This window comes from Clinocottus analis, unplaced genomic scaffold (genome assembly GCF_023055335.1).
Source record: "Clinocottus analis isolate CAN_PGR_092001 unplaced genomic scaffold, fCliAna1.0.p SCAF_13, whole genome shotgun sequence".
Lineage (NCBI taxonomy): Eukaryota > Metazoa > Chordata > Actinopteri > Perciformes > Cottidae > Clinocottus > Clinocottus analis.
In genome coordinates, this window is record NW_027175854.1 from 15527084 (window position 1) to 15542010 (window position 14927).

General features: G+C 43.4%; 1 protein-coding gene across 1 annotated transcript in view; it reads left to right on the plus strand.

Moving 5' to 3' along the window:
- The first annotated feature begins 11700 nt into the window (after positions 1 to 11700).
- Positions 11701 to 14927, plus strand: part of col5a1 (procollagen, type V, alpha 1) — a 70542-nt gene continuing 67315 nt past the window's right edge. The window contains exon 1 of the mRNA XM_068574718.1: positions 11701 to 12167. Coding sequence (XP_068430819.1) covers positions 12068 to 12167 — 100 coding nt within the window. The 5' untranslated portion in view covers positions 11701 to 12067. The remainder of the gene's footprint in view (positions 12168 to 14927) is intronic.

Genomic DNA, 14927 nt, shown 5'->3' on the forward strand with positions numbered 1-14927 from the left:
TGTTGTCGGGACTGCACACATACACTTTTTAACAACTTTGTACCAACAATTTTACCAAAAATAGATGATGGAACAATGGAAAAAAAAATGAAATTCATAAAAAAAATGATGGCATAAAACATTTGATTCAACATGGCATTCAGATTTGGCTCCTTTGTGACATTTAGGCTCACAACAAAGGCTTGAGTAACACCATTGCGACAACTAAATAACGGATAAGAGCAACTAATGACGAGATGAATGCTATTTTAGGATTCCTTATTTGAAGGCACAGCACCTCGAAAACACGCTGCTGAGAACTTCAAAAGGCTGGACAGTTACTTTTCAGACCACCGCCACTCACTAGAACAGCATCAAATTATGTATTTTGGATATAAAAAACATCCATCTATAATCTAGCAAGAGGTGCGCCAATCAGTCCTGAATGGGCTTTTTTCATGTCAAAGCTCTTAAAGAGACAAGCGCTGAAACGGAACGTTTCTCAGGGGGTGATACAGGTAGTATAATGAAAATAAAGTGTTTCATCTTACTTTTAAAGCATGTGAACATGTTCTAGAAGACGCACAACATGCAAGTATGAGCCTGAAAGTCAGCATTAAGCGACATTATCATTCCATCCCACCAATCGGAGTCAGTTAAAAAGGTTCATTCAAGGTTTATTGTGCTGAAAATGTTCACGCCCCGTGCCGGCTCGAGGGAGAAGGTATTCCTCTGGAGCCGCGGGAGCACTGCCAACTGGGGATTTGCACTCAATTGATAACTGTCAGCTGGAGAATTCACGATGACGTGTCAAGTGCATCGCGTACGTGTCAAGTGTGCAGTGTGTGTAGTATGTGTGCGGTTGCGTCCACCAACGCGTGTACGAGTTGTCCCTGTTTTTACGGTCTGATTTGATGTATTACTCTCCTGCGAGCAGCTGCCGAACACTTTCACATCTGCACGAGTATTATGCACTCTTATAATATTTACACGAGCTCAGTGCTAACTAAAAGCCAATGGAAACACGTTGTGTCCTCAGCACTCGTATCATCATCATCATCATCATCATCATCATCTGCAAAACAAACACCAGAAGTAGGGGTTATTCTGTGTGAGTTTATTTGTTGTCTGTGTAGCTGCCTTTGTCCCCACACGACGGATAAACAAACACCACAACTGTCCGTCTGCCTGGAAATACAGGAGAGGCCTCATATTTTCACCCCATATATTTGTTTTCACCGCAAAGCTAATATTTTGACATACGGTAAATGCTAATTACATAGCAACCTGAAGAAGAAGCTTCCAATTGCAAGACGATTATCCGAAAGCGGCTTTTGTTTCGCTGACTGTGCCTCGGTTGTGATTGACAGGAGGCGGGTCCTGACGTAACCGCACGGAAACTTTCATTTTTTGGGGAGAAAGCAGCGTCTCCTTTTTAAATATTCTGTTGGATTGTGGGACGGGCCGCTCTGAGCAGGCCTCTCCCTCCGGGAGCCTGATGGTTGTGTTACTTTTAGGTTAATCATGACACTCATTTATCTTCCAGACTTCTTTTTAAGTGAGAACCTAAGCTCTCCTCCTTTTGTCGAGCCTTGAGCCCATGATGACAAATTGGTGATGGACCACACAGAAGTGTAATCGGGCCTTCATTCACAAACTAAATCGGTTTAAAATATATAACCATGGGGAGAAAAAAACACACACACGCTACATGATGTTGTAGACCATTAAAACTTTACTCATGGTTCATTGTGGCTGAATTTTTTTTATATTTCTTTCCTCTTTATTTTCCCACTTTTTTTTTATGTGACTCGTCTGAGTGAGCAGCCAAATCTCCAACCACAACGCTGCCTGCACCGCGATGGCGTCTACGTGGTCCACGTGCAGACCGCGTAGACTCAACCATGACGCCATGTTCGGGGGCTGACGGGGCACCGCGCACACACTGGCCCCATTTGAGAGCTTTCAATAGGTCGAATGTCAGCGAGAGCTTGAATATGTTGTATTCATCAAGTCAGTCGCCGCTGCCAAGTTTCATTCAACGGAAAAGTTCAAAATCACTGCCGAGCTGTACTTTCGCCGGGGTGGGAGATCCCAAAAACCTCCTGTGTGTCGGCCACACAATGGCGGGCCGGCCCCCATAAACGATGACCCTGACCCGAAGCTGTTTCCTTTTTTAATGCGGGGAACAATTTCTGCACCCTGCCAGCGGGAGAATGTGGACGGCTTGTGAACTAATGCTATATCGGGATGTCCATGTTATGTAACTGCTGAATACATTTATATTCAACACATGCGTTCATGGGGAACCGCTGGAGAGAGGCGAGGGCAAAGGTCGGTTTCATTTATTAGCAATGTACTGTATTTTAGTAGTAACATCAACATGTTAGTTGAAGAACTAACCAATTTTTGGTGTGTATTTGCATTATTTAGGAGGAAAAAGTGGGATATCATTTTTCTTTATTCTTAGATCCATTTTTCTTTTTAATCACCAGATTTCATGGCAATCCATCCAAAAGTTGCCGATCCATCCCGAGGGCCACGCTCCTGGTACGGGCTGGAAATAAAAGCTGACTCTGGATCAGTCGTCGCGCTGAAGCCAAATCACTTGTTACTTATGTTTTGGTCGTCTTCTGAGCTCCGGCGGAAGCTTACAGGTTTGTAAAAAGACTTTTGGTGAACTGCTCGGCTTTAAGTGGAATAAAATGGGGACATGGGTCTGAAGAAATGAGTGTAAAATAAACTGGTCTACATTTTTTTTTTCAGATTAACCAACACTGACTGAGGCCTTTTTATTCCAACTGGAGATTTCAGTTTTGTAAACAACTCGGAGTCTGGCAGTAACTCCACCGAGGAAATAAACAATTTTCAAGCATTTTGCATCCTGTTTAAATGTTGGAACATTTCACTCAAATATGTCCTCACATCTCAGGTAGTCGGAGCAAAAAGAAAACCCTGAGAAAAGGATTCCTACATCAGATGTTCTGCTTTTACGAGAGCGTTTTTTTTTTTTTTTTGTGTTTGACGAAACAAAAATAATACCATACTATCACACCTGTAATAAAAAGGAACACTTCAAACCTCACTGGACATAAACTAGCAACGTGTTTGCACAGTGTCACCCTTCAGACTCTGGGAGAGAAGAGCTTAAAGACCGGCTCTCGTTAAAGCACATGGGCACCAAACTGCCTTCCATAATTACAGCCGCCACTACAAACGGCCGACAGGGCGGAGCCGGGGAAGGAGACATGGTTAGTTAATTCCTGAGACGACTTGGGCGACAACTCTGGCACTTTTAATTCTTACCGCTTCAGTCGGGAGATTTCATTCTACAGAACATTTTGCTGGAGAGGTGATCCTGCAAGATTGTCCTTAAAAAAAAAAAGAAGCACTACAGTGTTTTATGGTGATGTTCATCATACGGGAAAACCATTGCAATTATACGTGAGATTGGCCTCTTTACAGTGTTACAACAAGTGTAATTTAGACACAGCGCACTTTGCAGCCGTGCATCCGTGATGCTAGACAACCCTCGTCTAATTAACATCCACATCAAAGCTGGTGTAATGACTCAAAGTGTAATTTGTTCAAGTGTTTCCACTGAAGAAGAAAACATGCGCAGGCTTGCTCTTTCTTTCTTTCCCTATCTTCTTTAATTAATCTGATATCTTGTTCATCGGTACACACACTTCAAACAACAAACACTCTCTCGTGTAAGTAAAGATGGCACAAAAAAAAACGTAATTTATGGTGAAAATTCAAGAATATATTCGTAAGTTTACGTGTTTGACAAAACGGATCATATACAACCTGAAATGTGTTGCTTGACCTGTGATACAATGGTTAAAGATGCCCTTTTTGTGGTTTTTAATGGTATATTGTGAGGACTTCAAAGGTTATTTTTAGATATTGATGCCTATTTCACTGATCCGCTCAAATATTAGGACTCCAAAAACATACTGTGTCTCTTCTCCACATGCAAATTTGTACGTTTGGGGAACATTTTCATTGTGGAGAATACAGATCGTTCCTCCAAACAGTGGGGATAAATGGTGCTGAACTAATGAGTGTGCGGCAGTACACGTCTAACAATACAATGCAGGGTTTCAAACTAACGAGTCCCCTCCGAGGAACATCAATGCAACAGCAAAAATAGTTCTAAGAGAAGAAATATGGTGCACGGAAAACATTTATTCATGCAACTGATTATGGCATGATATTACATAAATGCATGCAAAGCCTATTTCTAAAAAAAATAATCTTGATTCATTAGCGCGCTGCATTTGTCTGTGATTCGGGTTTCCTCAAACGCCATTGCAGTTTGTGTGAGCAAGCTGGTGAGTCTTCTAGTGTGGAAGGTGCTGTTCCATTGGGAGAAACAGAGGGCGTGACCACATTGTGCCGTTAGCATCTTTGTGCCATTAGCATCTTTGCACCGTCTCAATGTTTTTGGGGGTTGAATACCTGAAAGAAGGCCCGTGGTTTAATACGAGCGTAAGATATGGTAATGTGTAGTTCTATGATATAAGATATGTCAGTAAATGCCCAATTTGAGAATAAAAAAATGTAAAAAGGTGGTTGCTAACGAGCCCTTAGCGTACACTCGCACGTTACTCGTAGCCTAACGTTAGCTCCTTACTGCTAAAGATTGCATTGCCGCTTCATAAAAGAGTTAAAGTGGTGTCGTTTGTGAAGATTATGTTGCTGAACAAAAACACTTAAGTATCACAAACTTGTGTTAGTTTCACACATATTATTCAGCAGCACTCTTCACAGTAGCTTGTGTTCTTTGTTTTTAGTGCGTAGCTCTTTTATGATGATTTTAATGTTCATAAGGTGACTTTGAAAAATTTGAAAGGTGCTTAAAATGTATGTTATGATAACTATTAGTCATATTAGCCTTACTGCTACAACGTTTTTTGCAAACTTTGTGATTTTTTTCTTATTTGTGCTTTAATTTGAAAATTGTATGCTACCATGTAGGCCAGGACTCCTTATTCTTATTTGTTTTGAAATAAATATTCCAATGGGACTATCCTGATAAAATAAAGGTAAAATATAAGTAACAGAGCTTAACAATGAGCTCAGGGTTGTATCGACGAGTTCTCGGGAACACTTTCCAAGACTAAAAGCAGATGTTCTGCATTTCTTGAATAGCACAAGTTGGATCAAGCTCCGTATTGTTAAAACAGGAAAGATGGTCGCAGCCCCGCTGAACTGGAGGATCACGGAGAACACAAGAGTTTGTTTTGCCACGCGGGCCATAAACCAAACTCTGTTGTCTCCGCTAACCTTTTTGAGGATTAAAGTAACGGTTCCCTGTCGGTACAAAGGGTGACACGGGCCGATCCGCCCCGTTCCACTCTTACTTTTTGTCTGATGCTACAAGGCCAGACATGCACGGTTGTCTTGTGGTGTGTTTAATGGAGTAATACTCATTGATTGATTCCTGCCTGGCATCAATATGGTTTTTGGCCCGCATATTTGTAGAAGGGGAAATCTGCGGGTACGAATCTTTTCCAATGCAACGTGTGGATGAGCTGCAGGTGGGAGCGTGAGCAGACAGGTGAGGCCGATTCCTTAAGCACCAGCGTGGTTTTTCCTCCCTGATGACAGACACTGTGTTGTCATTATTCCAAGTGAATATCTAGTTTTCTTCCCCTTCTAACAGTCTCCTAACGCTGCAATGTTTCAATGCAGTGTGTTTTTCGAGAACTTTGCCATAATAAATGATGGAGTCACACATTGTGGAATGGAAAATATGGTGTTGTGTCAAACAATGCGTAACTTCACCAGAGTCCATTCAAATGAGGAGGCATTGCGGGTTCTTCATGATTATAAACACTCATTTTTAAACAATTTTTAAATCAGATTGTTCTGCAAAGTCTTGATAATCTAATAACGCAAAAGAAACCTGGACATTGTACATTTGTGTTTCAGTCAGCTCTCTCCTAACTTAATTATCTCTGTGGTTTGGAATAGAAAACTGCTGCGTGGACTCACGTTGTCTTTTTCTATTTCCGTTTTCATTTAAACATTTTTTTTTTCTCGGAAGAGAAAGGTGGCTTCGGGGTTTTGCCTCTCTTCTGCTTCCTTTGCATCCAGAACTGGCTTCTCCGATCCACGCAAACTCCCCCTTTCGAAACTATGTTTCAAAAACCTTTTTCTTGCTTTTGATCTTCAGCACAACATCCAACATTACACACCTTGAATCTGCATTTGAAGCCTCCAGGAGCTGCGTGGTGCCAAGATCCACGATATATCTGCTCTCTTGTTGGTGCTGTGCTTGAGTCTCTTCCTTCTGGTTCCTCTCTAATCGATCGTTTAAGAGGAACCACAGAATCAATTCTTCTTCTGTCATTCATCTCTGTCACAACTCTGCAGAGCTACGTTTTGATGGAGAGCGAAGTGATTGAAAAGGTCATAAAAGGCCGTCAGGTATCGCAAGGTTTGAATAAATGTGTTATTTGACTCGTCGAAGGTTTACAAGTTCGACACAAACGAAACGTTACAATTTAAAGGGAAACTGAGGAGGAAGAACACGTGCAGATGCACGATCCTGCAAGATATTCTTCTGAGACTTAATGCCCGACCTAAAACTTAAATGGTCCCCAAAAATGACCCTAAGGACCTTTTTATATCAGGTCACAGGGTACAAATCAAGAAAAAAAACATGGTATAAATCCCCCAAAAATATGTCAGCTATCAAATTAAACATAGAAATCAGGGCTACAATAATATATAATCCCCATGTACAACCTCTAAACACAACTCAAACCATAAATAGGATTAGGGGTTAGGGTTTAGGGTTAGGTCGAGTGCTTAAAGGGCGCTCAAGGTCAACGCCTAAACTCAACTATCAGGGAAAAGGGAGTTACAGGGTGTACACATACCAACACATCTTGACAAAAGACCAAGAACATGTGTTTTAATTTAATGATCTCCATTCACAAAACACTGACATTATATTTACACTAAGTTTGAACCTGGAAGCAGCCGATTCAGAGTGTTCCTTGTGTGTGTGTGTGTGCGGTGAGAAAACTAGACTTTGTCAGATGAGTCTGGACATCTGAAGATGTGTCATAAGGTTCGTTCTGGCTTTCATATGCAGCCCGTCGCCTGGTGAAAGGAAAATGTAGGAAATAGGACAAAGAGAACAAACTGTTTCAGACAGTGTGTCTTTTTTTGTGGGCACTTATTTTGCGTCTGAAAGTCCTCAAATGAGACATGACCACCAATGGTCCCGCCTCAGATAAAACACCATGTTTCTGGTTAGAAGGCCGTTTAAAGGGAGCGAGCGGCGGCGTGGAGGAGTGGTTTACAGGGCGTTGAGATTAGTGTGGTGTAGGTGTAAAGTCACCCTAAATACAGAGCTCGGGCCATAATTTAAACCATGCATCTGACCAAGTAACCATTATACGGCAAAGTGGTCAGTTTCAGAAACAGGCTCGTGTACTCGCGATGTAAATATCCTCTCCCTTGTTTTTTGAAGATAAGCTCTTTGTGCGATGCAATTTAATGAAACGTTTAACGCCTTTGCGAACCCAACGCTGACGGAGGGTGAACCGAGGTGAGACAGCTGTGGAGGCGAGAAGGCAAAAGGTTGATACGCTTCAACGTGATCGTGCTGCTCAAATAGTTCCTGCCTGTCCTGAAGACATTTGACGGTGGGGTTGCAGGTGTGTGCTTTTCTTTAAAAAAAAAACAATTTCCCTATCTAAAGAGCAGATGGGATGCGAAGGCTGATCCTTTTGACAAGTACAGTCCGAGTGCAGCATTTTAAGACGGTCTGAACAAAAATACCTCACAATGTGGCGGGGTGTCAGATGATGTTTGTTTATTGTACGAAAGCCAACTTTTTACTAGGCAGTTAATGTACGTCTGCCCCCAACTGGAGCAGTCATGTGACCGCTTATAAAAGACAGCTGCCATTTTTGGCTGACCACTATGGCTCTAAAAGAGTTTTTCTTTTTCAAATAAAGTGCTGTTTTTCAGAGTTATTTTTTGTAATAAATATGAGCTGCTTTTACACTGTTGTGACTATTATATGAAACCCAACAGTGATACCTCACATTGTACTTCGATCATATAGTGAGAGAAAGTATACGAGAATGTCCAAAAAAATCAAACGGTACCAACAAAGCTGATTTGGGAATTTCTCAAACACAATGAAGTAGACATTTTAAAGAAAGAATTTAAAAATAAAACAAGTCAACGCGAGGCAGAAACCACACTTACTGTCCACTTTTTTGGGGGTTGCGATTAAATAAAGCTACAATTCATTGCTTGGGGCTGTGGAAAGTAGTGTCGCAATTCCCTCTGACCCTGTGCCAGCAGGCTGTGCTGGCTCGGGGTTGAGCGGTTCGATGTTTTCCCAGGCTTGCTCCTATGAGATATAGATGAGAGGAGAACCTCTCGCCAGCAGAGCGACGCCTGTGAATCACAGAGATCTAGTTTTCTTCGCTGGGACTCAAAGGCAGTCCAGGCCAGGAGAATTTACTGTCAGCATCATGATAGAATATCTGATGTCACTGCTCTTGAAGTCGGTTTGAGTGCGAGCCCCCCCCCCCCCCACCCCCTCCATCCTAGCTGTTCAGAGTGCTTCTTTATGAGATCTTATCATGTTTTCTGAGCATAAACCTTAAGTATGAACAAGATGTCTCGGCAAAGACTCAGAGAGAGCTCCCCAAGTTATGGGAAATAACAATTTTCATAGCGTTAGCTTGATGCTACATGCGCCTCCAGTACGGTAGCGGTTGGAGGGTCTCTGATAGAGGTTGGAGAGTCTCTCAGAGGTTGAAGAGTCTCTCAGAGGTTGGAGAATCTCTGAGGTTGGAGAATCTCTGGTAGAAGTTGAAAAGTCTCTCATAGAGGTTGGAGAGTCTCTGGTAGAAGTTGGAGAGTCTCTCAGAGGTTGAAGAGTCTCTCAGAGGTTGGAGAGTCTCTGAGGTTGGAGGGTCTCTGAGGTTGGAGAATCTTTCAGAGATTAGAGAGTCTCTGATAGAGGTTGGAGAGTCTCTGGTAGAGATTGGAGAGTCTCTGGTAGAGGTTGGAGAGTCTCTGGTAGAGGTTGGAGAGTCTCTGGTAGAGGTTGGAGAGTCTCTGATAGCGGTTGGAGAGTCTCTGGTAGAGGTTGGAGAGTCTCTGATAGTGGTTAGAGAGTCTCTGAGGTTGGAGAGTCTCTGATAGCGGTTGGAGAGTCTCTGATAGCGGTTAGAGAGTCTCTGAGGTTGGAGAGTCTCTGATAGTGGTTAGAGAGTCTCTGAGGTTGGAGAGTCTCTGATAGCGGTTGGAGAGTCTCTGAGGTTGGAGAGTCTCTGATAGCGGTTGGAGAGTCTCTGGTAGAGGTTGGAGAGTCTCTGATAGCGGTTAGAGAGTCTCTGAGGTTGGAGAGTCTCTGATAGTGGTTGGAGAGTCTCTGGTAGAGGTTGGAGAGTCTCTGATAGCGGTTGGAGAGTCTCTGAGGTTGGATAGTCTCTGATAGAGGTTAGAGAGTCTCCTGTAGCATTTGCAGAGTCACTCTATAGATAGCGTCCATGAGACGCCGTTCAGGGAGCAGTGTGGGCAAAGCAGACGGTTCTGGTTTTGAGAGGTATCCGCCACTTCCTGCCTGAGAGTGACTCTTGATTCTGGGAGTGGAAAAGTCGCGTCAATGTGGAGTTTTGTTCGGCGGACCAGACCGACAGCAGTAATAGCCTCCATATGTTAAAAAGGGTCATAAGTGACACAGTGGGACTATGCTGCATCTCTCAACTATATGGAAATCTCCCCGCTCACGAAATACACATGTGATCAAGTGATCACAAGTGATCAGAACGTTTCCTAGAGAGCGTTTTCAGGGGCAGAATGTACAGCAAAATGCAACGCAGGTCTATTAATAGAGTACGCTGATGGTTACATTTTAGTTTGTCTATGTGTACTAATTATAGCGTGTTGGGACCCTTTTGTGCGACACACAATCGCTGCCATTTGTTAGGTAGAAGGATTTAACGTACTGTAGCTGCTATGTGGTAGAAATACACACATAAACCTCATTTGGGCAGAAGAAAAACACAAGCCAAAGACACGTGACTTTCACCCAGGCGACCGCTGTTAGTTTCATCCAATTATTCAGCTTTTTTATTTATGTATGTATAATGTTGTAACAGTTTGTAGTATAATAATATTCTTTATGTGGAGTTCACACACACACACACACATACATACACACACACACCAGTGTCTTTTTTATATTAAAAGGCCCAGCTGCAGAAATTAAATAGTCTCTTTTGAAAACCAAAATAGTTGCAAGCCTAAAAACTGTGCAACTGAGATGAAACTCGGTCTTTACACGACCACTGGGAGTAGGAGAAGTGTATGTGTGTGTGTGTGTGTGTGTGTGTGTGTGTGTGTGTGTGTGGAGGGGGAGGGGGGGGGGGTGGTCTACTTCCTGGTTGGGGAGTCACTTTGCTGGTCTGCTGATCTGCTGCAGCTGCGCAGCTCACCACCACCCAGGAGTTTATCGTTTCTCCTCTGAGTTCCTGGTTGCGTCGTCCACGTCAGCCCCCTGGTTCGTCTGTTTCTCCTCCTCCTTCTCCTCCTCCTCCTCCTCTTCTTCCTTCTCCTCCTTCTCCTCCTCTTCCTCCTCCTCCTCTCCCGTGGTTGTGTGATGCTTCTCAGGTGGGTTTCTAGGAAGTGTCTTGTAGCCCCTCACCCCCAAAAAAGAATAATTTCTCACCAGAGCATCACTGGTATTGCTGGAGAGCTGGAGTTGTGCATTGGGAGTCAAGGTTGCTCATCCTCCAGCCATCTCTCAAAGTCACTGGCTATCTCCAATTGGTTTTTAGGGAAGGTTACCACCAACTTGAGCGATTTTAACATAAAAATACATCAATGGAGTAATTTTAAAACTTGTACATATCTTTAAAACAAAGCCATGTTACTAACAAGTGGCTAAAATGGACTAAACGACTAGTGCAACAGCGATGTAAGTCGTCAAACGTACACTTTTTACTTCTAATTGCATCTTAAGTGCAAATAGGTGTTCGTTTGTGGAGATTATTTTAGCTCCCAGATTACGACTCTTTTGTGAACCTGGCAAAGTACTGAAACCACCTGACATGCAGTGCACCTTGGGCTCCTGGGGGCCTCTGTGGGCTTGGCCCATTTAGAAATAAACTAGAATAATAAAGGTAACGACAAGTAAAGACGAAAAGTTTAATATGGAATACTACTATTCAATGGTAAACATCAAATTAATTAATGCATATTTACTTTTAATAACTTTATAGTCATCATCATCAATGTGTAATGAAACACTGGCATAATAGCTCTCAAGATGTGGCGGTGCAGCCTGGTTTAAGGGAGCCCACCTGTTAGACCTGCAGCATGCAGAGTCACAACTACACGAAACAAAGTGGCGCATATTAAATGTGCATGTCTTTCTTCTTCTTCTTCTTCTCCCGCTTTGACTCTCCTTTCCTCTGGAAACAGTGAACTCCGGAGCGCAGCAACAATTGTAGGCGTGAAAACTTTCCCTCCCCGGCAATAACAGCCAATAACAGGGCCGGCTCTAATGGAGGGGCTCCTCTGATTTGCCGAACTTCCTGTTCGGCGGAGTGAGTGACAGCCTTTTGGGGTGGAGGAAAGGAGGGGTGCAGGGGAGACTTTTCTTTTCTTTTTTCTCCCCCCCCCCCCCCCCCCCCTCTCTGCCCCGTTGGACTTGAAGGCTCTACGTGACGACTGAAGGACTGGGCACACCACTCGTGAACGGAGGCGCGGCGGTGCAGGACAGCTCCAGAGACGCAGCGGAGAGAGAGAGGAGCAGTGCGGGAGAGTGTAGCTCTATAGCTGGAGGAACGCACACCAACAAACCCCTTATGGCTGCTTGAGAAGTAACGATACAAACCCCCCCTCCCCCCCTTTTTTCTCTCTCTTTCTCTTTGGACTTTTCTTTTTTTTTGTTGGCTTTTTTTTTAAAGTTTTTTTTGTTTGGTCCCGACGAGAAGCCCCGTCTCCAAGTCCTAATTAGTTGCTCCAAGTTGAAGAAAGAAGAAGGAGAAGAAGAAGAAGAAAGGGAATCCACTTGCCGTGGACGTGTCCGGCGGTCATGGATACCCATATAAGATGGAAAGTTAAACGGAGGATAAGGGACGCCCAAATCACGTTGGCGGTGATCCTGCTTTTTGTCACTTCGCAAGCGAGTTCAGGTAAGACGCAGCTGCGAGGCGCGCGTGCACTTTTGGAGCGAAGACAAAAAAAAGTCTTTGATGTCCGCCGCCCCTCCTCTTTAAATCATCATTGTGCTTTAAAAAAAAAATGTTTAGATGTATTCAGCTTGGTCTGTTTGCAAACTTACGGGGCTTGTCAAGTGGATCAAAAGCCTGAAAGAAGTTTTCTTGTGACAGTGAACACTTTCTGTGTGTGAGGAGCTGCTGCAGCTGCGAGGGGAGCTGAGCAAAAGCTTTTGCACACATCCAGGAGCTGATTAATATATAGATGTAGGCCCTGCATGAGCTTAATGGCTTGTCTGCGTGCATAAGATAGTGAAAGGGTTACCTTTTCTTTATTTTCAGATGTCACTTGAAGATGATATCCACTTTTTTTGTGCTTATGAAGCTGTAATTATAACTTTAAAGCAGCTGAAGACAGTTTCAAAGGGCTTCATCTCTAGTTTTTTCTTTTCTTCCTCCAACTGATGAGAGGTGTGATCATACTTTTCACAAGGAGGAGGGGCTGCCCTCATCTGGAGTGGCAGGGTGGAGCCGCCTGGAAGGCTGACATCAGATCCACAGTTTAAAAAGCACAAGACCCTTTAATAAGGCGAGAAAAAACTCCATATATATATTTAAAAAATTGAATTCTACAAATTATCCTCATGCTTCTTGGTAACAGTTATGTAACCAAGAGTGTAAACCATATGCACGCCACTTAAATATCGATTGAACCCAGGTCTTGTGCCCGAGGCCGCAAGAATGAAGAAGAGGGTTTTTCTTCTTCTTCTTCTTTTATCATTAGACCCGTCTGTGTGCTGCTGTTGTGTCCCACGGGTGCCCAGAGGTCACGCAGCGCCGTGGCAGTGGGGTTGAGGTCCGGGCCTACATGTATTATTAGCACCTTAAGACTGCCTGGCATGGCTGGTGGTCCCGCTGTCTGCTGCGGGGCTCTGACATGGGAAGAGGGGGCTTTGATGGGAACAGGTGGTTTCTTTTGGTTAGAAAGTGTCCTAAGATTGTGCTGATGGTGATGGCGATGGTGTGTGTGTGTGTGTGTGTGTGTGTGTGTGTGTGTGTGTGTGTATGTGGTTGTGATGCTGTCGTGCCCAAAACCAAAAGAGACACTTGATTATAAAGCTCAGTTGGTCCACACTGATTATAATAAAAAGCAGACGCAGGCCAAAGTGTCTTTACAAGCTCATATATGGGCTGTCCTGTTACACATATAAAGGATTTACTGCAGCCTGTTTATTTTCATGTTGCCTATAAACAATGATTGTTAACTGAACGCAACTTCGGTCACGGTGTAACGGTGGCATTCATCCGCACCTGGTTATTTTTGTTGGACCTTTTTGGGGGCTTTTAATGGGACATGAGATAAATTGGGGGTGAAGCCGCAAACTGGATTCAATCGACTCAGAATTCTCGATCGAGAGCAATTAAAGTCTTCCAAGTGATCCGAAAGGGGTGTAAGGCCTGAAGGAAATACTTGATAACTCGCAAGATTTAAGTTTTTAGGAACATGCAACTAGTAATTGTGTTCTCCAAATCTAATATTTTCACTTTCATTTATATTTATTGATCATTTAAGTTCAGTAAAACTAATTTCTTGCTTTTAATATTCACACCTATGTGGAATTATGATACGATGATAGCTCTTTAGATGCGCCTTCCCCATGCAAACGCTGATTGCAAACAATTGGCGAGTTTTTCTGCAGTAAAAGATTCATTTTTGACCCAAAGCCACATGACTGCTGAGCCTCAGGGAGGAAAGCTTGTAGAGGCCTGCCAACCAGCACTGGCTATCTGGGACTCAAGACACAGTGTACCTTCATTGAAATGCATATATAACAGATTATACCAGACAGCTAAACTAAAAAAAATATTCATTGTCTGTTTTGTATTAATAATCGTGAGTAATCCGATATTTCTTCACCACCTGGAGGCAGCAGATCAAGCTGAAAACACGACATTGACGATCATAGAGTGAAGTTCAGTGTGTTAGCAAACAGCTGCCTGTTAGCATTAGCGTCGTGTTGTATTTCTGTCCACTCGGTGAATGCGAGTTGAATTGTCGCTTCAGCTTTTTGCTCTGTTTTGGTCTCCGCCCAGCTCTCCAGCTCTTTAGCTTTAAAGGTTCCACTTGTGCTAACTAGCCAACAAGTTGCTAATTTAGCCTGTGTGTCCTGGGTGTTGTTGGGCCGCCATGCAGAGTAGACTACAGTAGCTTTAGCTGAGCTTTTATGTGGGAAACAGCAGCTTTCTAAGGTTATAAAACAATACTAGTTGAAATTTAAAATTGTACTGGTGCAACCAAAACGATAAGTCTGCTGTCAAATGTAGCCTAGCTCGTTAGCTTGGTAAACGGTTAGCCTGCCCCAAAAATGACATTGTCTCATTTTACTTCTGACTACTGACAGACAAATTAACAAACTTAGTAAAGTTATGGTCTCAGAGAGTTCACCTTTCCTTGGAAATGAGGAAAACCTCGCTTTTAACCTCTGCGACAAGTGGTATTTACAGAAGACATTGAGGTTAGGAATGAGAAGAGGGGTCAGAGGTCGAAGGTGAAGGTCAGGACTTTAGGACCGCCTCTGCTGTCGGGTTTACAGTTTTACTGCCTGAAGGAAGGAATGCTTCACTGCTGCTTCACTTGTGTCCGTCAGCGATGGCGCGATACACATTTTGGACGGACGTGGAAGAAATCTGCGCCTTGGACTGAACCGTTGAGCATCTTGAGCCCGAGATGTAGAA